Source organism: Aotus nancymaae, unplaced genomic scaffold, assembly GCF_030222135.1.
Source record: "Aotus nancymaae isolate 86718 unplaced genomic scaffold, 86718_ANA_hifiasm-v0.15.2.pri h1tg000088l, whole genome shotgun sequence".
In the NCBI taxonomy this organism is placed as follows: Eukaryota; Metazoa; Chordata; class Mammalia; order Primates; family Aotidae; genus Aotus; species Aotus nancymaae.
This window is the reverse complement of record NW_026988503.1, coordinates 14,906,431-14,931,794: the sequence shown is the minus strand read 5'-3', so window position 1 is coordinate 14,931,794 and position 25,364 is coordinate 14,906,431. Positions and strand designations below refer to the sequence as shown.

At 39.8% G+C, this 25,364-nt stretch overlaps 1 protein-coding gene and 1 long non-coding RNA gene across 3 annotated transcripts; one reads left to right on the top strand and one right to left on the bottom strand.

Annotated features, from left to right (window-relative positions):
• Positions 1-11,693, top strand: COMMD6 (COMM domain containing 6). 2 transcript variants are annotated; one of them, XM_064369136.1, is made up of 3 exons: positions 1-207; positions 8,080-8,232; positions 11,489-11,693. In XM_064369136.1, the coding sequence occupies exons 2-3, from the start codon at positions 8,107-8,109 to the stop codon at positions 11,537-11,539; spliced, it is 177 nt and encodes a 58-aa protein (XP_064225206.1). In that variant the 5' UTR covers positions 1-207; positions 8,080-8,106; the 3' UTR covers positions 11,540-11,693. The 2 variants fall into 2 exon arrangements, with proteins under 2 accessions (XP_064225206.1, XP_012327476.1); XM_012472053.3 differs by lacking the exon at positions 1-207 and adding an exon at positions 314-372.
• Positions 11,694-19,901: 8,208 nt separating this feature from the next.
• On the bottom strand, positions 19,902-25,118 carry LOC105730662 (uncharacterized). Its single transcript, XR_001110537.2, has 3 exons — positions 24,126-25,118; positions 23,815-23,982; positions 19,902-21,707 (listed from the first exon to the last, which is right to left on the bottom strand). It is a non-coding gene; the product is annotated as an uncharacterized LOC105730662 (long non-coding RNA).
• Positions 25,119-25,364: the final 246 nt, after the last annotated feature.

Below are 25,364 nucleotides of genomic sequence, written 5' to 3'. Positions count from 1 at the left end.
GGAAGCGGAAGCGCTGGCTGGGGGGCGTTCGCTGGAGTCCGCGGCGCTATTCCTACACGCTGCCCATGGAGGCGCCCAGCGAGCCGCGGCTGGATGCTAAGTCCGAGGTGAGTCCCAGCCTGGAAGGAGAGCTGGCAGCGAGACTCTGGAACAAGAAAGATGTCTCCCTAAATTGTGTTTCTGCTTCCGTTTCAGGTCACCAACCAGGTGAGTGAGCGGCCGCCCCGCCCTGTCCTCCACCGGCCCGCCTCCCACGGCCGCGAGACAGTGCCGCCCTGAGCCTTCCCCGGGTCTCCCCCAGTCCTGTGTCCGCGAGCCGATGACCTTCAGTCCGCATCCCTGCATTGCTGCTTCTCCTTTGCACCTGAGCCGGTAGCCGTTGCCATTGTAATGTATCCGCTCTAGCCCAAAGTGTAGATCAAGGATTGCTGGGCTTTGATTAGGCGACGTTTATTCAAAGCTAGAAATACGGCATTTTAAAGTGTGATGGGTATAGAAGAAGTTATTAAAATTTTCAGATACAGCACCCCAAACATTTCTTAGTCTCTAAAAAAGTTATTTTTGAAGATACAGTATTTTAGCGTTTTAGAGTATGGATTCATAATGCTAGGAATATGAATTTGACTATTAAAGTATACCTTAGTCCCATTTCTGTTTCAAGTGTTGCTGTGCTGTTTTAGCTAATAAACTATTTTTAGGTAAATAATTTATAACACACTTCCCAGAATAGTATCACTAAAACTAGAGTATTTTTAGGCCAGGAGTTACCCAAGTCCATACAAAGTATAAGAAAGGGATGAGGTAAAAAATAATTAGAATACAGGGGCTGAAAGAGGTGTCCATTGAGTGCTCTCTGTCATTTTTCTCTAACTGATCTTGCTTTCGAGGATTCCTGGGAGAGAGGGGAAGTCAAAGATATGTCAACCATTTACCTGGCTTTGCTTAGTTATATGACTTAGTGCATTTCGATTCAATCTTTCATAAGTTATTTTATCCATTCTCTTACATTAAGTAAGATATTCTGAAGGCCCGGTGTGGTGGCTCACACCTGTAATCTCAGCACTTTGAGAGGCCAAGACATGCAGGTCGCATGAGGTCAGGAGTCTGAGGCCAGCCTGGCCAACATGGTGAAACTCCATCTCTACTAAAAATGCAAAAACTAGCTGGGCATGGTGGCGGGCACCTGTAATCCTAGCTACTCAGGAGGCTGAGGTAGGAGGTTGCAGTGAGCTGAGACCAGGCTACTGCACTCCAGCCTGGGCGACAGAGAGAGACTCCGTCTCAAAAAAAAAAAAAAAAAAAAAAAGATATTCTGAAACAGAATCACACTAATTATAGAGTTTTTAAAATTGAACTCTTTTTGGCTTAAACACAAATTTATTATCTTATAGTTCTGGAGGTCAGAAGTCCTAAACTTGTCTTATGGGGCTAAAATCAAGGTGTCTGCAGGGCTGTGTTCCTTCTGAGGCAGTAGAAGAGAATGTTTCCTCCTCGGCTTGTGGTATCTGTTTCCACCTTCAGAGCACATGATTCCAGCCTCTGCTTCTGTTGTCTCGTTGCCTTCTCTGACTCTGACCCTTTGTCCTCCCTCTAACAAGGACCCTTGCAGTTACATTGGGCACACCTGGATAATCCAGGAAAATCTCCCCATCTCCAAATCCTTAATTTTGTCACATCTACCAAGACTGTTTTATCACCTAAGGCAACATATTCATAGATTTTGGGGATGAGGATGTGAACATATTTGGGGGGCCATTATTCAGCCTACTGCACATCCTTCCCTGCCGTCATTCACAGGTTATATGATTGTTTACATAGGAAAAGCCAAGATCATTTACAAACAGATTATTAGAATTAATATGAGAGTTCAGCAAGGTGATTCTATTGTTTGTTTTTCTTTAGTTCAGACATAAAGAGTTGGAAAATATAATTTTAAAGATGTCATTTATAACATTAAGAAATTATAGGTGAGGCCTGGTAGCTCACAACTGTAATCTCAGGGCTTTGGGAGGATTGCTTGAGGCCAGGAGTTTGAGACCGGCCTGGACAACATAGCAAGACCTTATCTCTATAAAAATAAAAAAAAGTATTCAGGTTTCAAGGCACAGACCCGTAGTACTAGCTACTCAGGAGACTGAGACGAGATCTCTTGAGCCTAGGAGTTTGAGGCAGCAGTAAGCTGTGATTACACCACTGCAGTCCAGCCTGGGTGACAGAGTGAGACCCTGTCTCTAAAAAAAAAAAGAAGAAAGATTACAGAGCACCTTGCAATAAATCTAACAAAAGGTATTTAAAAGTTTTATGAAGAAAATTACAAAAAGCAGTAGACTTTTACATTGTAATCCAGCGTGTAAGGAGCTTGGAAGTTATCACCCTGTCCTAACAAGAAGGAAAAACTGAACAAACTGAAAAAAATCAACACCTCCTCTTGGATCTATCAGAGAAGTGAGATCACAGGACAGATTGCTGTCCCCTAAATTGGTGAGACAGAATGTGAATACAGAGAATCACAACTGAGAGCAGAAACTCGGCAGAAACCAGTGCCTAAACTGTAATTAACAAATTGCTGTGGCTCCCGACTCTCCCTCACACCTGACATACAGTCACATCAGTGTATTGTTTTCTCTGGCTCCAAATTCATCTCCTCTTGCTGCCACCTGGGTCCAAGCCGCTATTATCTTTTCTGGAATACTGCAGTAGCCTCCTAATAGGGTCTCCCAATTTTCTCTCTTAAACTTTGTACTTCACCTGGCAGTCTGGATGAGCCTTTTGTAATCTAAGTTAGGCCAAGTATCTCTGCTACTCAGAGCATTTTTTTTTTTTTTCCAGATGGAGTCTTGCTCTGTTGCTTAGGCTAGAATGCAGTGGTGTGATCTGGTCTCACTGCATCTTCCTTTTACTGGATTTAAGCGATTCTCCTGGCTCAGCCTCCGGAGTAGCTGGGACTACAGGCACGTGCCACCACGCCTGGCTAATTTTTTGTATTTTTAGTAGATACCTTACACTGTGTTAGCCAGGATGATCTCAGTCTCCTGACCTCGTGATCCACCCACCTTGGCCTCCCAAAGTGTTGGGTGAACCGCTGTGCCTGGCCATACTCAGAGCTTTTTAAGAGATTCTTGTCACACTGGAGAAGTCTTAGATATTTACCTTGGCCTGCAGGGCCCTTCATAAATGGATTCCTCATCTCTTACCACTTTTCCTAGCTCAAGCTCCTCCAGCCACCTGGGGCTCATTGTTCTGTAAACACACCAAGCATGCTTCTCCTTCGGTCCAGAATGCTCTTTTCTCCAGATATCCTGTGGCTTTTTCTTCAATTTGTTCAGTTCTCCTTCTGTTTAAAAGCCACATGAAAGAGGTCTTCTAAGGCTCTATCTAAATAGCCTTTCTTGTCACCTGGTCACCTTTCTGTGCATTTTGTCACACTTTTAATAATAATACTTAGTATAATTTCATTATATTTTTGTTTATTGTCTGCCTTCCGCACTAGAATTCTGAAGGTCAAGTACTCTTATTTTTCACATCCTAAAGCCTAGAACATAGTATTGCTTAGTAAATACTTAATATTGAGGCCTCTCTTTCTTACTCAAAACACATCAGAATTGCCAGTTTTATCTTTATAGACAGTTTTTATAGTCATGTTTTTTATTACTAGTAACTTCAGCCTTCACATCAGTTCTTGATGTGACTACAGCTAATTTGTTTACATTTTTATATATTTACTTTCTGATCCTTTGTACTCATTTTACTTCTGGATGTTTTTATATTTCCTTTTTTACTACTAGCTTTTTGTTTGTATGTTTTCCTTTTTTAATACTTCATTATACAATAATTTTGGGGCTACCATGTACATTGTTTCATTCTTAACATTCTCCATAGTGTTAAGTGCTCTCTGTTCTGATTTTTTCTTTTATGTTCTTTTAGTTTTGAAATCTATGCAGTTCACTTCTACTTAAGGCCAAAATACATTTATCAGAAGGTTTGCTTTTAATTTGCATTTAAATGTTGAGGTTAGAATTTTGGAAATTCACATCTCATAAACCTAGTCCTAGCTTTCTTTCAGTTGTGAAGACTAACTTTGCACAGTGTCTTGATGGCAGCTCTCCCTGTTTCCTCACCTGTTCCCTCTCCCTGTTTCCTCATCAGTTTCACTGTTTTAATAGTTGGCGAATTTTCCAGCATTGCACACCTTCATTGCTTTTCTGCTTGAAATCTTCCAGTTTTATTTCAGATTCTGAGAATCAAATAGGCAGTGCTTTAATCCACCACTTTAATGTAGATGGTAGAAGTGGAACTTCTTCCATCAAGTTGTACAGGCTAAATAATGTTAAGAATAAGAAATTGCTTACTTATTTCTTACTCAAACATTTAGGGGAGGGAGGCCCAGGTAGAAGGATTGCTTGAGCCCGGGAAGCCTAGGCTGTAGTGAGTCATGTTCATGCACTGCACTCCAGCCTGAGCAACAGACTGAGAGCCTGTCTGGAAAAAAAAAAAAAAAAAGGAAAAGAAATTCCTGGTTCAGTTTTTGGATATCAGTGTTGAACTGGAATTAAAGAATTAAAACTCTCTCTACTCATGAACTCCCCTGAATTCTGTTTTTGGATTTTTAACCACTTTCTGAACATTCCTATTGAGATAGCCCTAGTATCATCTCTTAATGATACTTTTGGACTTGATATCTCAACATTATCCCAGTTATCCAAGCTCAAATTTTTATGGTTTTCTATAAACAACTATAGTTGTATTCTATCAGCAATCAAGACCTAGTCACGCATCCTTCATATAAGATCAGTTTAATCCTAGTTGTCGCCGGCTTAGTTCAGACACTTACATAACTTCAGACTTGGATTATTGTGTTCTGCTGCCACCAGATGAACGTCTCTCTCTCTCTCTCTCTCTCTCTCTCTTTCTTTCTCTCTCTCTCTCTGTCTCTCTCTCTCTCTCTTTTTTTTTTTTTTTTAAGAGCTGGAGTCTTGCTCTGCTCAGGCTGGAGTGCAGTGGCATGCTCACAGCTCACTGCAGCCTTGACCCCCTGGGCTCAGGTGATCCCCCCACTTTATCCTCCCAAGTAGCTGAACTATAGGAGTGCTCTACCACGCCTGGCTTATTTTTGTATTTTTTGTAGAGACAGGGCTGTTGCCCAGGCTGGTCTGGAACCAGTCTGGCAGTCAAATGATCCGCCTCCCTTGGCCTCCCAAAGTGCTGGGATAACAGGTGTGAGCCACTGTGCCCAGCCTGAATATCTATTAATCAATATTTTGATAATCAGTTTCTCTATTCAAAAACTTTCAGTGTATCCCCAATGCCTACAGGGAAATTTTAAGTGACTTAATGTGGTAACTTTTCCGTATTATGATAAAGGATATAAAAGTAATGTGAAAACCTCAGAGAGCTCAATTTGCAAAGAATTACTGACTTTTTGATCACTTTTGTCGACTTTATTTTCCATATTTTCTTACAAGAGCCATCTACTTTAAGAGAGATAAATATTCCATCCCTAAACCAAATTTTGACTCTTTTCATCTGTAATTGGTTCCACCTAATATTTATTAAGTATTCTTTGCTAGGTATGCATTTATAATATATACAAATAAAACACATTTTCCTCCCAGTTCCAGTTCTGTTTATTTTTCAAAATAGAGCTTAAAGGTTATGCCTTCTCTAAAGCTTTCTCTTAGCTCCCTAGACTACAATAAATTCTTACTTTCAACCTGAAATATGCTCACTTATATTGCTCTCTTTCTCGACTATATATGCAAAAAAGTGCACAAAAGAATGAAAATGAATTATTTAAAAGTGAAAACTCGTGTAACCGCAAGCAAAAGTCAGTAAATGGAGTGTTACCAGTCCCCCACATGTTCCTCTTCAATCACTTCTCTCCACCCCAAAGGATAGTCAGATTCATCTCTTTATAGTTTTACCAGCTGTTTCTCAAGTTTCATTGAACGGAATCATAAATTTTGGACTTGTTTTAACATTTTTGGTTTTACATGTAACTGAAGTTCATTTTCATTGCTGTCTAGCATTTCATTTATCCATTTTATTTCAAATGAACATTTGGGTTTCCAGTTTAGGGCTATTATGAATAAAGCTGCCAAAGACATTCTCATGTATGTGTCCCGTGTACATATGCACAAGTTTTTCCAAGTTCTAACCCTAGTAAAATCTGGATCTCAGGATGCATAGCTGCAGTTTTACTAGCTAAAGCAAGTTCGTTAATAGATTGGCCCAGTTTACACTTCCATCAACAGCATGTGACACTTCCCATTGCCTCACATCCTTCCTTGCCAATACTTGGAATTTTCAGACTTAAATTTTTGCCATTTTGGTAGCTGTGTAGTGGTATCTAATTGTGGCTTTAATTTCCTGTTTCTTAAGGTGAGCACATTTTCATGTGTTTATTAGACATTTGTAGTTATTTTGTGATTTGCCTTTCTCTATTGTTATATGGAGAACTTTTCTTTAAAATGAATTTATTCAATCTTTTTACTTATAAAAGATGTTAACCTTTTGTCAGTACCAGCTTAAACTTAATGCTCTAGGAGATTCGTGCAAAGCAAGTCTGAGAGAGGAGGAATTTTTGGTCTTCCTTTTATAAAAATGGGGGATTTACAAATGCCTTCCCCTATTCTATACCCCAAAAGTCCTAAAATAGAAGATGGGTTATATAACTTTCATAGTTGATTGAGGCACACGTGGGAACCATTCCATTTCTTTTCCTCACCATAGTCCTCAAGCTCAAATATTACGTTAGTGTAATTAGCGATAAGGTGGTTTGGATTTCATCAGTGTTTATGATGGTATGTGGTAGGACACGTGGTGGGATTTACAAAAATCCTAACTTTGACAAAAAGAAATACATTAGCAAGTGAAGTTTTTTGCCCAGTGAGCATTAGTTTGGTAGAAAAAGGCATCAGTCAGTGAGCAAGTACTTTTTGAGTGCCTGCTATGTACCAGGCTAAGCTTTGGAAACAAGACAGACAGTATTCTATCCCTGTGTTTTATGTTTTTGTTTTTGCTTTTGAGACGCAATCTTGCTCTGTCACCAGGCTGGAGTGCAGTGGCACAATCTCGGCTCACTGCAACCTCCACCTCCTGGGTTCAAGCGATTCTTCTGCTTCAGCCTCCCAAGTAGCTGGGACCAGAGACACGTGCCACCATGCCCAGCTAATTTTTGTATTTTTAGTAGAGATGGGGTTTCACCATGTTGGCCAGGATGGTCTCGATCTCTTGACCTCGTGATCCGCCCGCCTTGGCCTCCCAAAGTGCTGGGATTACAGGCATGAGCCACCGCGCCTGGCCCCTGTGTTTTATGTTTTAGAGTCATGTTTTTGAGGCAGTATTAACAGCTGCATATTTTATGCCATGGCATCATTTAACAGTCATTGACAGGAATTAGGTAAAAAGTATTGAGACAACCAGTAGTCACTAAGCATGTAATCTTTGGAGTCAGACTTTGGTTTCAGTTCTGATTCCAGAAACGTGTGACCTTATGTACATTACCTAAGCTCTCTGAAGTTGGCTTTTGTCGTGTGAAAAGTGGAAATAATAACCTATAATGTTATGTTGATTCGTTGAGGTATTTTAATACATGTAAACTGCATAGCACATCGCCCAGGGCATGTATCTGTCATGAACACTGATGAAATCCAAAACCACCTTATCACTATATATGCTAATGTAAGGCTTGAGCATGGAACAGAAAAGTGAACTAAAAGATACTCCAAAGCATTTGGAGTCCCTGAAGCACAGGAGCGAAGTTTAAGCCTGTTAAAGAAAACCAGTACTGCCACATCTTCCTTCCACTTTCATTATACATTGGAGTGGAGATTTGTTTTTTCACTTTTTGCTTTTTTCCGTTTTTTACTGTGATGGTGTTTTCTGTGTTTGTATCCCTTATTACCTCTCCAGTTTTCATTTGATTATTGTTCCTCTAGCAGTATTAAAATGAAGATATTTTAGTTAAATATGACCATCATTGAAACTAAAAGTTGAGTGTGAGACTAGTAAAATTGAATAAATATCTGCATTTCAGGTAACGTTACTACTAATGTATTATTTTGTCCTGTCTTATTAAAGCTTGTAGATTTCCAGTGGAAACTGGGTATGGCCGTGAGCTCAGACACTTGCAGATCGCTTAAGTATCCTTATGTTGCAGTGATGCTAAAAGTGGCAGATCATTCAGGCCAAGTAAAGACCAAGTGCTTTGAAATGACGATTCCACAGTTTCAGGTTTGTGATTTAACTCATTCAATTTTAGTTCATTTTTTCTATAATTGTCGCTTAAAAAGATGTATACAATCTTTCTACGGGAAAACTTTAATGGTTTTTATTTGTAAATTGATGCGCTTTACCTTTACTAGTAGTATATGCAAGAGATGTGAATTTGTCTTTGGGAACTTGATAAATTATTTTCAATATATTGTGCTGAATTTGTGTACTGTGCCATTTGATCACTTGAACAGTCTCAGTATATTTAGGAAATTTTTATTGTCGGTGGCAGGATATTTACTTTGCATTTAACTGTTTGATTCTTATTCCTTTGGGCTTAATGTTCAAGAATGTTAAGCTAAATGAATCTTTGAATAGTGTTGACCCTAAATTTTTTTGACTAATAATGTTTACAAAATGCAGGTCAGAGCAACTGTACTTGCTGGTTGACTTTATCAGCTAGGGACTTAAGTAACTCAGTCATTTAGAGTTATGTTACCATATTATCATTCTACCTCTTTTCTGTAACCAACGGGGAATAAAAGGAAAGGGAGTTGTCAATAAATCAGGTTTTCTTTTAAATGTACATCCTGGGAGATGTTTTGTCATTAATTTAACTGTCCTGTACAGTTTTGTTTGGTTTGCTCCTTTTGGTGAGTGAATAGGTAAGAATCTGTTCTTAGCATTTACACTAGTACTAACTTAGTGCTTACACTTAGTACTTAAACAGCAGTTAGTACTCTAAAAGTCAAAGAAAAGCAACCATCGTGAATGAAATGGCAATAAAAAGTGATTCTTTGTAAAACTAACTGAAAGTATATTGTTCCTAGGGTTCCTTTTAAAGAAAAGCTTTTCATATACCACTTTATGATAAGTTTGAGTTCTACTTTTATAAACTACATTTTAAATAATTTCTTTACCTTTGATTTCCTTTTTTTTTTTTTTGAGACACAGTTTCACTCTTGTTACCCAGGCTGGAGTGCAATGGCATGATCTCTGCTCACTGCAACCTCCACCTCCTGGGTTCAAGCAATTCTCCTACCTCAGCCTCCCAAGTAGCTGGGATTACAGGCACCCACCACCATGCTCAGTTAATTTTTTTATTTTTAGTAGAGATGGGGTTTCACCATGTTGGCCAGGCTGGTCTCAAACTTCTGACCTCAGTTGATCCACCTACCTCAGCCTCTCGAAGTGCTGGGATTACAGGTGTGAGCCACCATGCTCAGCCTGATCTTTTTTCTTTAAAATAGCTGTCACTGCTTTGAAACAGGAATAATGGTCACAAATTTAACATTATTATTAGTGTCTTGGAAGGACTGAGACTTAGTGAAAAGGAATAAATGTATATTGTGATATGGGAATAACATTCAACTAAATATGAGGACTCAGTCAATTTGAAAAGAGAATATACATTTTGGTCTTTTTTGTAATTCACGGGTGCTGGCCCAGTTCTTGTTATTCTTTGCAGCTCTCTTAATTCCACTTCTAAACATTTTTTCCCATAGGAAAAAAAAAATCACAAATGGATTAACTTTTATTCCCCAGCTTTATTGAGGTACAGTTGACAAATTAAAATTGTGTATTTTGAAGGTATCACAATGTGATGATTTGATATACATTGTGTAATGATTACCACAATCAGGCTAATTAACATATTCAACTTCAAGTAAACAATACAATATTATTAACTATTGTCACCATATTGTACATTAGATCTCAGACTTACTCATTTTATAACCAAAGGTTTGTACCTTTTTGCTAACATTTCCCCATTAACGCCAACCTCAGCTCCTGGCAACCTCTAGTCTCCTCTCTGCTTCTGTGAGCTTGACTTTTATAGATTCCCCATATGAGATCATGCAGCATTTGCCTTTCTGTGTCTGGCTTATTTCACTTTGCATAATATCCTCCAGGTTCATCCATGTTGCAAATGGCAGGATTTCCTTCTTTTTTATGCTGTGTGATATTCCATTGTATGTATGTATACACATAAATAGTATATACATACAATATATGCATACATTATAAACATATTAAATATAAATATACACAAAAAACATTTTCATTAGAGGCAACTCTTTTAAAGACAGTTTTTACATGGCTTAAAAACTAACCACAGGATAGCCTGTTAGTCACATTACATGACTGAGAGCTAAGGAACATTCTTTGAGCTTTTAATTTATATCTTTTTGATAACTAAAATTTTGAACATCAATACGTATATTTAAAGAAATAGGTACACTTTGCTTCATTCTGTGACAGATTTACATACAAATGAAAACAATACATATCCTCTTAAATAGCAAAATAGAAAATTAAGACTAAGAAGGAAAATGCAGATGTGTAAATTATTAGACGGTATCTTGATTGCTAAGGTTAAGTTTCAGATTTGCCTCCTAGCTTCCTGGCAAGTACAAGAGAAGACAGGAGAACCATTTGCTTGATTCCTTTCTTACCTGAGATTTAGAAGCAGATGACTTCTATAGGAGAACCATTATAGAGAGAAACAAACTTCTACCGTATAAGCCATCGTTAATGTTGGATCTTTCTTCTTGTAATTGAACCCATAATCTTAAATGAGACAATCCCTACCACACTGAAATGCAGTCTTGTACTAGATTTAGTGTTTTGAGGCCTGGAACCAACCTGTTATTTTTATTTTCAGTGTCTAGGACAGTGCTGGATATTTAATAAATCTGGTGTGATTTGTTTTTGTTTTGTTTTGAGATAGAGTCTCACTCTGTAGCCCAGGCTGGAGTGCAGTGGCACAATCTCGGCTCACTGCAACCTCCACCTCCCGGGTCCTGGTTCAAGCAATTCTCCTACCTCAGCCTCCCAAGTAGCTGGGATTACTGGCACAAGCCACCATGCCCAGCCAATTTTTGTATTTTTTAGTAGAGACGGGGTTTCACCATGTTGGCCAGTCTGGTCTTGAACTCTTGACCTCGTGATCTTTCTGCCTCGCCCTCCCAAAGTGCTGGGATTACAGGCATGAACCACCGCGCCCAGCCTCTGGTGTAAGCTTAAAAGGACTTTCTCATGTGCTTTTTATTAAAAGTTTAGTCGTGAGATAATTATCCAACTCTACAGTAGTATTTTTGCTTACAGTACCAAATTGCACCGGTTTATTTCTTATTGCAACCTCCAGTAATTGACAATGTAACATTAAAATGCAAACAATATGTTACATAGTCTCTGGTAGTCAGATATCATTAAAATAACTACTTAAGTATCTTCTAAAAGCAAAATTAATATTATTTTCCTCTTTTCTCTCCAGAATTTCTACAGACAGTTCAAGGAAATTGCTGCAGTTATTGAAACTGTGTGAAGATGGATTATTTGGTTGGTAAACTGCTATCATTCTAAAGTCATGGACTTCACTTTCTGCAACAAAACCACATAAGAATGAAACATGTATTGAATGAAAAATGTACTTTTGCTTTTCCATTTTTCTTAAATAATAAAAAAAAATCAAACAGGAATTGGGTAGTGGTAATCAATGCACAGCTTCGTGAATGTGCTTTATAAAAATGACTGAACTACATGAATCTCACAACTTATGATAGAAGTTAGAATTGTGAAAAAAAAAATGACTGAACTAGACACTTTAAAGAGTGTACTTGGTTATAATGTGAATTATATAACCAGATTAACAGTTGAATCATTGCTGTTGGAGGCAGCACAAATTTATGTGTTAGAACAATAGTTTAAAAACTTGTACTGGATGGCACCCATTTTATAAACAATCATATGGAGTAATGTATATAAAAATATATATATAAATCAGAAAAGTAATATTTGATTAAGATAACTTTACAAGTTTAATTTTATAGCCATCACTTATTATAACGGCAATCATGAGAGTGAGGCTTCTTTTTTCAAACATTTGTAATCAGATTAAGATTGACCATTGCTCCTTTACACAGTATTAGTCTAACATTCGCTTGTTTCTGTTATTAATAGTTGTAGAAAGTTCAAATACAGCCAGAGATACCATTTGACCCAGCAATCCCATGACTAGGTATATACCCAAAGGGTTATAAATCATTCTACTATAAAGACAGCTGCACATCTATGTTTATTGCAGCAGTGTTCACAATAGCAAAGACTTGGAACCAACCCAAATGCCCGTTAATGATCAACTGGATAAAGAAAATATGGCACATATGCACCATGGAATACTATGCAGCCATGAAAAAGGGTGAGTTCATGTCTTTTGCAGGGACATGGATGAAGGTAGAAACCATCATTCTCAGCAAACTAATACACCAACAGAAAACCAGACACTGCATGTTCTCCCTTATAAGTGAGAGTTGAACAGTAAGAACACATGGACACAGGGAGGGGAACATCACACACTGGGGCCTGTCGGAGTGGGGGACTAGGGGAGGGATAGCATTAGGAGAAATGCCTAATGTAGATGACAGGTTGATGGGTGCAGCAAACCATCATGGCACATGTATACTTACGTGGCAATCCTGCATGTTCTGCACCTGTATACCAGAACTTAAAGTACAATTAAAAGTTCAAATACATACACAGAGTTGGAAAGAAAGATGAGTTTTATTCAGAGTTCTGTAAGAGTGAGTTAACCTTTTAGCACAAGTTATTGCATTAGATGATCTCTGTTCAATTTACATACATAAACCTGTTGTTAAACTCTTTTATACTATAAAGCCACCACATTGTAATTGCATTTGTTTAGAAGTAAACAAATAGGCCACTGGAATAGAATAGATGGCCTAGAAATAGATCAGGACATTGTCGTCCTCCATGCTGGAAATTTAAACCCTCTTCACACCCTGTGTGCATTTACAGGTCTGTGTGAATCCACTTTCTTTTTTGTTTCCTGCTAGGTAGCATACTGCCGTGAGGCTCCCAGGACAGCTGCCTCCGCAGCCCACATGTGCGCTTAGATTCTCACCAGCTTCATGAGTTAGCTGATGTTTCCTGTCACAGTCCTAGAAGCCCATTACTTTCAGTAGCTCTGGTTGTTTTAATCAAACTATGGTTTTAGAAACCAAAACATGGATGCTAGTTTTGCTCTATATTTAATATTTTGAGAGCATTAAAATGTAGAAGTCAACCAGGCATGGTAGCTCATGCCTGCAATCTCAATTCTTTGGGAGGCTGAGGTAGGAGAATTGCTAAGCATTTGAGGTTACAGTGAGCTATGATTGTCCAGCCTGGGTGACAGGGCAAGACCCTGCCTCAAAAAAAAAATAATAAAGTTCTGCTGCCAAGATATGTTAGATTTTAGACCGTAAAGCCAAGCCCTTGTTTGAGGAGAGCTGGTGAGAATGATGACCTTGACTCAGTAAATGCTCTCACTTTAGTTTACGATGGAACCACCTAACAAACAGGATGATATTTTGTATATGCCCTGTTTGTATGTGTAAGATCAAAGACATAGAAGATCGGCTGAATGCAGTGGCTCACGCCTTTAATCCCAGCACTTTGGGAGGCCAAGGCGGGTGAATCACAAGGTTAAGAGTTTGAGACTGGCCTGGCCAAATCGTGAAACCCTGTTTCTACTAAAAATATGAAAAATTAGCCAGGCGTAGTGCCGGGCACCTGTAATCCCAGGTACTCGGGGGACTGAGACAGGAGAATCTCTTGAACCCAGGAGGCAGAGGTTGCAGTGAACCAAGATCATGCCCCTGCACTCCAGCCTGGGTGACAGTGCAAGACTCCGTCTCAATATATACATATATATGATCAAAGATGCAAGAAAGTGGATATATCTACTTGATAAGATGGTCCACAGGTTAATAGTTTTACTAGCTCATGAGGAGTGAGATATCATCTGGGTTTGAGGAGCCCAGAATTTTGGGCTTGCTCTTTTTCATACTGTTTTGAGCTAGGTGGGATGGATGGGGAGAAGACCCACTCTTACCAGGACATTTTTGAAAATAAAAGGGGACATCATTAATATGTTACAAAACAGATACAAATTGGGACTGCCCTGAGCAAACCAGGACATATGCTCACCCAATTCTCATCATACAAAGAAATGATTACTTAGCCACATCTATCCTCTATTTCTCTTTGCATCATCAAGGCTGTTGAAGCATTCAGTGTAGTACCCTTAATGTAGACCTAGTGCTGGCCAGTCACAGCTCATATTAGACTTACTGGTCATGTCCTAAGGGAAAAAACATCTTACATTTGAAAGATACCTATATGTATATAAAGTATTCATCATCAAATGTTGTATTAGTCCATTCTTGCACTGCTATAAAGAAATACCTGAGACTGGGTAATTTATGAAGAAAAGAGGTTTAAGTGGCTCACAGTTCTGCAGGCTGTGTAGGAAGCATGGCAGCTTCTCCTTGGCTTCTAGGGAGGCCTCAGGAAACTTACAGTTATGGTGAGAGGCAGAGAGGAAGTGAGCACTTCATATGGTCAAGAGCAGGAAGAAGAGAGAGAGGTGGTGCCACACACTTTTAAACCAGATTTCTTGAAAACTCACTATCATGAGAACAGCACCAAGAAGAGAAATCTGTTCCCTTGATCCAGTCACCTCCCACCAGGCCCCATCTGCAACACTGGGGATTACAATTCAACATGAGATTTGGGTGGGGATACAGATCCATACTGTATCGTTCTGCTACAGTCCTTCCCGAATCTCATGTCCTTCTCACATTTGAAATACAGGCATTTCTTCCTGATAGTCCTTCAAAATCTTACTCCAGCATTCACTGAAAAGTACAGAGTCCAGTGTCTCATCTGAGACAAGGATAGCCCCTTCCCCTTATGAGCCTGTAAAATCAAAACCAAGTTGGTTACTTCCAAGATATAATGGAGGTATGAGCATTGGGTAAATATTCTTATTCCCAAATGGAAAAATTGGTCAAAAGAAAGAGGCTACAGGCCCCATGCAAGTCCAGAACCCATCAGGGCAGTCATTACATCTTAGCTCCAAAATAATCTCATTTGACTCCATGTTTCACATCTAGGGCACATTGGTGCAAGAGGTGGGCTCCTAAATCCTTGGGCAGCTCCACCCTGTGACTTTGCAGGGTTTAGTCCCTGTGACTTCTCTCCTGACCTGACATTGAGTGCCCGCATCTTTTCCAGTTGCAGGGTGCAAGCTGCTGGTGGATCTACCATTTTGGGGTCTGGAGGACGGTGGCCTTCATCTCACAGCTCCACTAGGCAGTGCCCCAGTAGGAATTCTGTGTGGTAGCTCCAGCCTCACCATTTTTCTTCTACACTGCCCTAGTAGAAGTTCTCCATGAGGGCTCTGCCCCTGCAGCAGACTTCTGCCTATACATCCAGGCTATTGCATACATTCTCTGACATTTAGGCAGAGGCTCCCAAGTCTCAACTCTTATACTCTGTGTACCCGTAGGCTTAACAGGACATGGAAGCTGCCTAGGCTTATGGCTTGGACCTTCTTAAGCAGTGGCCTGAACTGTACCTGGGCCCCTTTAAGCCACAGCTGGAGCTGAAGACTGGAATGCAAAAAGCAGTGTTTTAAGGCTGCACACTGCTGGACCCTGGGCCTGGCCCAGAAAACCATTTTTCCCTCCTAGGTCTCTAGGCCTGTGATGGGAGAGGCTGCCACAAAGTTCTCTGAAATGCCTTCAAGGTGTTTCCTCCATTGTCTTGGCTATCAGCATTCACCTTCCTTTTAGTTATGCAAATTTATGCAGCTGCTTGAATTTCTCCCCTGAATATGGGGTTTTCTTTTCTACCACATGGCTGGGCTACAAGTTTTCCAAACTTTTATGCTCTGCTTCCCTTTATATATAAGTTCCAGTTTTATATCATTTCTTTGCTCACACATGAACCTAGGTATCAGAAGAAGCCAGGCCACATCTTGAACACTTTTCTGCTTAGAAATTTCTTCTGCCAGATAAGCTAAATCATTGTCAAGTTCAAAGTTTCACAGATCCCTAGGGCAGAGGGCAATGCAGCCAGGTGCTTTGCTAATGCATAACAAAAGTGACCTTTGCTCCAGTTCCCAATAAGTTCTTCATCTCTGTTGGAGACCTCCTCAACCTGACATTGATAAGGTTTATGCAGTAAGTTCATTTCTCGCTGTCTCTTTTGAGATAGGGTCTTGCTTTGTTGCTCAGGCTTGAGTGCAGTGATGTGATCTTGGCTCACCGCAACCTCTGCCTCCAGGGCCCAAGCGATCCTCCCATCTCAGCCTCCTAAGTAGTTGGGACTACAGTCTTGCACCACCACACCTGGCTTATTATTATTATTATTATTAATTATCTGTAGAGATGGGGTTTTGCCATGTTGCCTAGGCTGGTTCCAAACTTCTGAGCTCAAATGATCCACTTGCCTCAGCCTCCTAAAGTTTTGGGATTACAAGCATGAGCCACTGCACCTGGCCAGTTTATTTCTCTTTCACTTAAGTATTTGAGCTGACAGGGTGGCTCTCCTTTGCAAGTCATCAAGAGCTCCCATCCAGTTTCTACATCCAGCCCACCTAATTTCCCAAGCCGTGTTCTGTCCATCTCTGTAAAATTTGCCTGGGTGTCTTAGTCCATTTTGTGTTGCTATAACAGGTTATTTGAGATGAGGTAATTTATAAAAAGCAAAGATGTATTTCTTTTTCTTTTTTTTTTGAGATGGAGTCTCACCCTGTCACCCAGGTTGGAGTGCAATGGTGCCATCTTGGCTCACTGCAACCTCCGCCTCCTGGGTTCAAATGATTCTCCTGGCTCAGCCTCCTGAGTAGCTGGGATTACAGCATCTGCCACCATGCCCAGCTAGTTTTTGCATTTTTAGTAGGGACGGGATTTTCATCTTGTTGGCCAGACTGGTCTCGATCTCCTGACCTCATGATTTGCTCACCTCGGTCTCCCAAAGATCTGGGATTACAGGCGTGAACCACCCCGCCCAGCCTAGAGCAAAGATGTATTTCTTACAGTCTGGAAATTGGAAAGTCCAAGATTAAGGGGCATGTATTTGGTGAGGGTGTTCTTGCTGCATTATCTCATGGTGGCAGAAGGTGGAAGGGTAACAAAACGTGCAAAAGTGTACAGGGGGAGAGAGAGAGAGAGAGACAGAGAGAGAGCTCAAACTCATCCTTTTAACAGATTCCCACTCTCACAATGACTAACTCAATCCCACAATAACAGTATTAGTCATTCATGAAAGCAGAGCCCGTGGGTTCTAATCACCTCTTGTAGGTCCTACCTCTGGACACTACTGCATTGGGGATTAAGTTTCCAATGCATGAACTTTGGGGGAAACATTCAAACCATAGCACTGAGTTTCTCTTTCTTATAGGACCTTGGCAAACATGTGAAGAAGCATCCAGCACACTGATGTTCTGACATTTTTTTCTAGCTACTTCCTCTAATGCAGCAGTTCTTATCTAGGGTCAGCTCTTAAAAAGGACATTAGGAAGAACATGAGGATGTTTTTGTTTGTTGTATTGACTGAGCATTTCACATGTTACAAGCAAAAATACTGAACATCCTGAAATGCCCAAGGCATTCTTGAACCACAGAAAAATTACTTTACTGAAAATTCAAGTAGGACACATATTTAGAAACACTACCATAGAGCTATAGGCGCTACATGGATGTGGTCTAAATTTTAAGGCATCATATGGTGACAGTTTATGAAATGTTGAGCCAAGCAGAAGAGTTGCCAGTGTTACAGTCTGCAATATGCTCATCACCTGTTGCCTGACTGCCAATGCCTCTTGTTACAGGTTTTATTACAGGATCATCTTACTTTTAGGTACAAGTTATGTATTAAGATATATATATTTTGGGTTTACTACTACAGCATATTTTAATAAGACAAATTTATTTCTTATGTCCAGGCTGGCTGCTCTACTTGAAGACATCAGGGGCCTAGTCTTCTGTCTTGTAACTGCTATTCTCAATGTACAGCTTCCTTAATAGATTCAGGATGGTTACTCCAACTCCTGGCTTCATATTCAACTTCCAGTAGAAGTGATGTTTTAGGGGCATAACCCAAAAGTTTCCCTGTTGCTTCTGCTTACATACCATTGGCCAGACCTAGTAATATGGCCACATAACTACCTACAAGGAAAGCTGGAAGTTTTACCTTAGCAACTCTATGCCTACATAAAAGTTCCATAACCATAAGAAAGAAAGAACAGATATTGGAGGTGACATGATTTGGCTGTGCCCCACCAAAATCTCATCTTGAATTTTAGCTCCTGAAATTCATAATTCCCATATGTCGTGGAAGGACTCGGTGGGAGATAATTGAATCATGGGGACGGTTTCCCCCACATTGTTCTTGTGGTAGCAAATAAGTTGCATGAGATCTGACGGTTTTCTAAGGGGCTTCCCTTTTCTCATTTTCTCTCTTTGCTGCCATGTAAGACGTGCCTTTTACCTTCTGTCATAATTGTGAGGCCTCCCCAGCAATGTGGAACTGTGAGTCCATTAAACCTCTTTTTCTTTATTCATTACCTAGTCACAGGTATGTCTTTATCAGCTGCATGAAAATAGACTAATACAGGAAGGCAAATAGTTTCTGCTCTGAGTGTTAAGATAAAGGTATGTACAGAGTATTGTATAAGTGTAAAAGAGACTAGTGGGTTGCTAAAGGCTCCCTAGAGGCTCTAGTCCACCCTAAGAAATAAAAAATTAGAAAAAGAAGAAATTACATCGTAATAAGTTTCTTCTAACTGTATCAATGTTAGTCATTTTAAAATGATGTTACATATATTCAAATATGAATGTAAAATTCATTATTGTAAGCCCAAAATACAAATTGGCATTACAGTCTTTTTTTTTTTTGGTCATTCTAAAATCATGTGATAAGTACATTCAAAATATATTTTGGCATTTTCATAGAGAATTGGCATTGTCAGGCAAATCAAAATATAATTTAAAGGAAAACAAGAAGTTAGATAATACCAGTGGGACCTTGTATATTGCTGCAGGGAGTATACATTGGTATAACCACTTTGGAAAATTGTTTGGATTATTTTATGAAGTTGAATTATCTATGTCCTATGACTCAGCAATTCCACTGCTAGAAACTTTTTCCATTTATAAAGAATGTTCACAGCTTCCTGTTCACAACTGCCAAAAACTGACAACAGCCCAAATGACGATACACAGGAAAACTGATAGTGGGTTTCACAGTGGAGCATTGTACTGAAGGGAAAATCAGTGAGATAAAACTACACACACTACCATGAGTGAATCTTAGTATTATGATGTATGTAATATATGTGTATGTGAAAACTTACTGAAGAATAAATAAGGGACGGAAAAGCAAAATGGAGAATAGTGGTTACCTCCCAGCTACAAGATGAGGAGAAGTTAGGGGTAGAACAGAAGAGGAGTCCATTGTAGATATCAGTTCCTTGTAATGTTCAGGCCTTCAGGTTGGGTGATAAATGTACAGTGTTAGTCATATCATTAAATCCATAAAATAAAAAAGGGCTTAGACCAGTGATGTTTAGATGAAAGTGCAACAAGCCAAGAAACATAATTAGATGATTAGTGTACAATTCTGTGCTTCTCAAGTTAAAAAAGTAAATAAACATAAAACAAAACCCTGTAATTGTATGCATTTTGCTGATATAGGCATTATTTTTTAAAAAACAAGGCATCGACTGTCTAATATACTAGATCTTAACTCTGTAAGTTAAAAAATTCAGTCAGGCTAGCAACCCTGCTTCCAGAGGAATGATTCATCCTGAGCAAATTCAGTGAAGACTGATATGTAATTCAAAATTTCTGTTTTCTAATTTACACTGAAAAATTTAATGGCCAAGTGGACTATAATGGTTATGTTATTCATTCAATAAATATTTATTGAATATAACCTATGTGCCAGACACTTTGTTAATCACTTGGGATACAGTGGTGAATAAGAAATTTTTTACAAGGCTTATAATGTATTTAGAAAGCCAGATATTTAATAACACAATAAAAATCAGCTGATCAGCCTACGAACTTGCTTTACACAATGTGGAGGAGTGGAAGTTTTATCCAATTTTAAGACTGAACAAATCAATGTAGCCATGTGACCTTGGGTAGGAGGTCTTCACCATGCCTGCTTTGCAACATTTCATCACTTCTGTAGACCAGGACCGCCGAGCTTCCCATCAGTCTCTTTCCAAATGGGAAGCTTACTTGTGTTATCTTTACTTCGTCCCTGATCCATCAGTGTATATTGGTTGTGTTAAAAGAAAAACTTTACACAAATTTGTGGTTTAGTTGAGCACAGAACCATTTGCAAATCGGGCAGTTCCCCTAAACCAGAATAGATACACTGCTGGCACTACTGTATGGTTGGAGAGAATTCATGGACAGAAAGAAGAAAACAACATACAGAAAACAGAAGTGAGATACAGAAACAGCTGGATTGCTTACAGCTGAGTGTTTGTCTCATTTGAATATGGTTTGAACAGTTGGTTGCCTCTGATTGGCCAGAACATGGTGATTGGTATAAGAATAGATTATAGTCTGTTTACACATCCAGCTAGGTTACCATTCACTATGTACAGAGAAACCTTTAGGCTGAACTTAAAGTATGTAAGGAGGCAGCTCTAGGCTACACTTTATTTAACAGGTGTGTTATGGGTGGCTAGATATGTTGACTTTTGGTTCCTAGGTTGCTGTACTATGTGGATCTATATTTAAATATGATGGTGGCAACAAGCATCAAATGGAGATCCTTCACTTAGATAAAGATGTGGTGTTTTGTATGTGTGGGAAGAGAAGTGTTGTGGATATTTAGAGGCCAGAGTGGCAGCTCCTAGCAGAAATGAGTAGCTTTGGCCAGATGCGGTGGCTCATGTAAATCCCAGGACTTTGAGATGCTGAGACAGGAGGATTGCTTGAGCCCAGGAGTTTGAGACTATCCTGAGTAACAGTGAAACTCTGTCTCTACAGAAATTAAAAAAAAAAATTATCTGGGCATGGTGGTAAGTGCCTGTAGTCCCAGGTACTTGGGAGGCTGAGGTGAGAGGATCATACGAGTCTGGGAAGTCAAGGCTGCAGAGAGCCCTGATCATGCCACTGCATTCCAGCTTGGGTGACAGAGTGAGACCCTGTCTCAAAGAAAGAAAGAAAAAAAGCGAAGAAAAAGTAAATGGCTATTTTTTCTCAGCTGTAAAATAGGGGAAACAACTCCTGGGATTGCTGTAAAATTAAATACTATACGTAAAACATAGTCAACACTGAAACATGTTAACATTCTTTGAGGAATGCAAATCTGAAGGATGCTCAAGGAAGATGAAATCAGAGAATGGGGAATGATGCAAGCCAGATGTAGCCGTCTTCACCAGAAGAATGCATCTGCCCCGCAGGCCCAAGTACTTCTGACAGCTGGTTAGTCTAGTCTCTTCCCTTGTAGTGCTTAATGACACATTGACTAGTTCTCAGCCTGTGACTTTCAATTTTCAATATTAACTACTTGCATCCCCTCTTTTCCCCCACAGTCTTTCTTGAGAGGTGTTACAATTTTGATACCCTCATTTTCTTCCCGTTTGTCTTCCTCGGTGGCTCATCTGAGAGGTTTTGATGTGTCTGAAAAAATACACACGATAAAGTGAGTTAGAAAAGCACTGTAGAAATTGGAACACATTAAAAATATTAGGAGAAAATAGTAACCTGGGGTAAGTTCAGTGCAGAGAATATATGTGTATTGGACACCATCATGTACAGTGGTTTAAGTTGGATTGCAAATTTGACTATGAAGTTTCTAAAGTTAACAACAATAAAAACAACCTCTGCAACCCATTAGAGACACTGTAAGGAAAAATCACACATTTAGTTGAAGACAAAGCCTAATTTATTCAAGGAAAGAGATCGAATTTTACCCACAGGTTCTGCCTAATAGAGAAGGTACTATACCTTCTCTATTAGGACAACATCTGACACTAGTTAAAAGAGAATTTCTCTGGGTGGATCATGAGGTCAAGAGATTGAGACCATCCTGGTCAACATGGTGAAACCCCATCTCTACTAAAAATACAAAAAATTAGCTGGGCATGGTGGTGCGTGCCTGTAATCCCAGCTACTCAGGAGGCTGAAGCAGGAGAATTGCCTGAACCCAGGAGGCAGAGGTTGCGGTGAGCCGAGATTGCGCCATTGCATTCCAGCCTGGGTAACAAGAGCGAAACTCCGTCTCAAAAAAAAAAAAAAAAAAAAAAAAAAAAGAATTTCTCATCAATGGCTCATAATGTTGTCCTAATGAGAGTTTCTTATCAACATCCTGATACCAGTTAAAAGAGCGTTTCTTATCAATGGCTCATGGTATTGGTTACAATATTGTATCCAAAATAACAAATTATAGTTGCAATTGTTATAGATTCTTGAATTATAGCGAGGCATGCTGGCCCATGCCTGTGATCACAGCTACTCAGAAGGCTGAGGTGGAAGGATCACTAAAAATCTAAAAATGCCACCCAGAGAGGGATAAAATCTTGCTTTCTAGCACAGACATTCAATCATTTTTCAATCGTATGCTTGGTGCCTACTCTGTACTACATATTAGGTTGGTGCAAAAGTTATTGCAGTTTTTGTCATTACTTTTAATGGCAAATTTTTTTTAAGATGGAGTCTCGCTCTGTTGCCACACTGGAGTGCAGTGGCATGATCTCGGCTCACTGCAACCTCCACTACCCAGGTTCAAGTGATTCTCCTGCCTAGCCTCTCCAGTAGCTGGGATTACAGGCATGCACCACCACACCCAGCTAATTTTTTTGTATTTTTAGTAGAGACGGAGTTTCACCATGTTGGCCAGAATGGTCTCGATCTCTTGACCTCGTGATCTACCCGCCTTGGCCTCCCAAAGTGCTAGGATTACAGGTGTAAGCCACCACGCCCGGCCAATTACTTTTAATTAAAAGTAATGGCAAAAATTGCAATAACTTTCGCACCAAACTAATATATACCAAAAGACATGGCTACTGAAATAGACCATGCCCTTGAGGATCCACGGTTCTGTGATAGTGGCTTTCAAAATTTCGGGCAAGTACAAGTCCTCTGGGGAGCAGTACTCCTTATCAGTAAGTACTGGATAAGTGTTTGTAGATCAGAGTGTGCCAAGCCCTGCTTAAGTGCTTTATAAATATTCATTCATTCATTTTATTCTTAGACTAACCCTTTGAGGTAGGTACTGTTATTTTCATTTTTACAAATGTGAAAACCAAGGTGCAAAAATGCTAAGTAATGCTCCTATGGTCACAGTTGGATGCTTACCCAGACAGTCTGACTTCAAAAACAGAGATCTTACCTACTAAGCTATGTTTATAGAAAAGTATATTTTTTAACAGCTAAGGAAATATAAAATGCAATCACATGACAAACCTCAGCAGATGCCAGAGACATCTGTGAGCGTACGGAGAAATTAATGTGTACCGAGCACCAGCTTGGCTGGGAGACTCCCACCCTGGTGGTGCTGAAGGCAATGAGAGGCAGACATCCAGATAGAAGAGCAAAGTGGGTCTATCGGGGGCCAGCAGCCTACCGAGCTGAAAGCCTCAGGGGCTGACAGCATTCCAGGCTGAAGGCCCCAAGCAGATTCTCATCCACATATTTATTCTCTTAAACAGGTGATTCTTATTAACAGGTGTTCTGTATTTACTCATAACTCAAAAATATACCAAGTAGGCAGCTGTTATCCACTTACCACTAATTGCAAACTAAAAGGTATTCTCCACAAGGGAGCCATGGGGCAGGGCAAACTTAATGTTTCTCAACATCTCCCCCCTTCTTTGTTTCAACAACGCTAGGAAAGCAAGTACAGCTCTATCTTGGTGAACTGTTTCTTAGAGGATTCTGGATCCGCACCTGCAGACTACACAGAGAGAAACAAAACAGATTAATAACATAATGACAACAGCAATCATAGATCCTCGATGTGTTTTCATCCAGATTTTAGGGCTGGCAATCCATTAGCAACTTCCCAAAGCACCCCAGAGCCTAACTGCCAAATCTTACATTTCTTCCTTATGAAGTTGGGACCCAGAAATCTTTTGGAAAATGGGGCAGAGGTTGTTCCGTAACTACTTCCTGCTGAAAAGGGGCATCGAGGGTCTTCAGGGTCTCTTGCCCCTTGCTTGCTGTCTAAAGGTCTTTCCAGGTGATGTTTTATTCTCCCCTGTCATGTTCAGTCTCATTACACTTTTAAAGTTAATGAAGTCAATTTGTAACTTTCACCACCACAAGATATGTACTCCCCCTCCACGTTAGTCTCGCCATCTCTGTGACTGGGAGTTCCTCTGCAAGTCTCTTTTTTGGTATTTGGCTCATAGCACAGCTTTAAATGTCTGGATGGTACCCACACTGGTTGTTGATTTGGACCTGAAGAAACACAAGCAAATGCTCCACCCCATATTACTACTTTGCCTTTTTCCAATTCTTTGTGAATGGATATCACCACCAGATTAATTGCCTTACAGTTTCTTCCTTGGTTTATTCAGGTGTTGTTCATCTGCTGTTAATTGTCCTCCTCTTGGCAAACTCAAAAAATTCAAAGCCAGCGATTCCAGGTTTAACTGCATTTGTGGGGTTTGATATTCCTTGTCCCTTCCTTGTTTCCGTAGCTGCTGTTTAAGGGAAAGATTCATTCACTCCATAATAGCCTGCCTTTGAGAGTTAGTGGAGTACCTGTTATATGTGTGATCTTCCACTGAGTAAAAAATTCTGTTAAAGATTAATATATCCTGGGGCATTATCAGTTTTTATGCAGGATGGAATACCTCTAACAGCAAAACATTGTATAAGATGTCTTTTGACACAAGCAGATGATTCCCCAGTCTGACATGTAGCCCAAAGTGTGAAACAGTATCCATGCAAACATGTACATATCCTAATTTCCCAAAAGATGAGATGTGAGTAATGTCTATTTGCCAAAGTATTTGGTTCTAACCCCTGGGCGTTTACACACCCTGATTTGGGAGGAGAATTGACCAACTGACAAGTCGGACAATTCTGAATAATCCTTCTAACTTCTCTCCAAATTAAGCCATGTTTTTTCTGCAGCCCTGCTGCATTTAAGTGTGTCAGTGTGTGTAAATATTGAGCATCAGATACACCTGTAGCAACCAACTGATCTGCAGATTGATTGCCTGCAGTGAGAGGCCCTGGGAGAGCTGCATGAGCCCTAATATGCGTAATATAAAAAGGATATGTTTTTATACTAGCTTGAATGTTAGCCGTGTCAGTCCACCAGGTCCT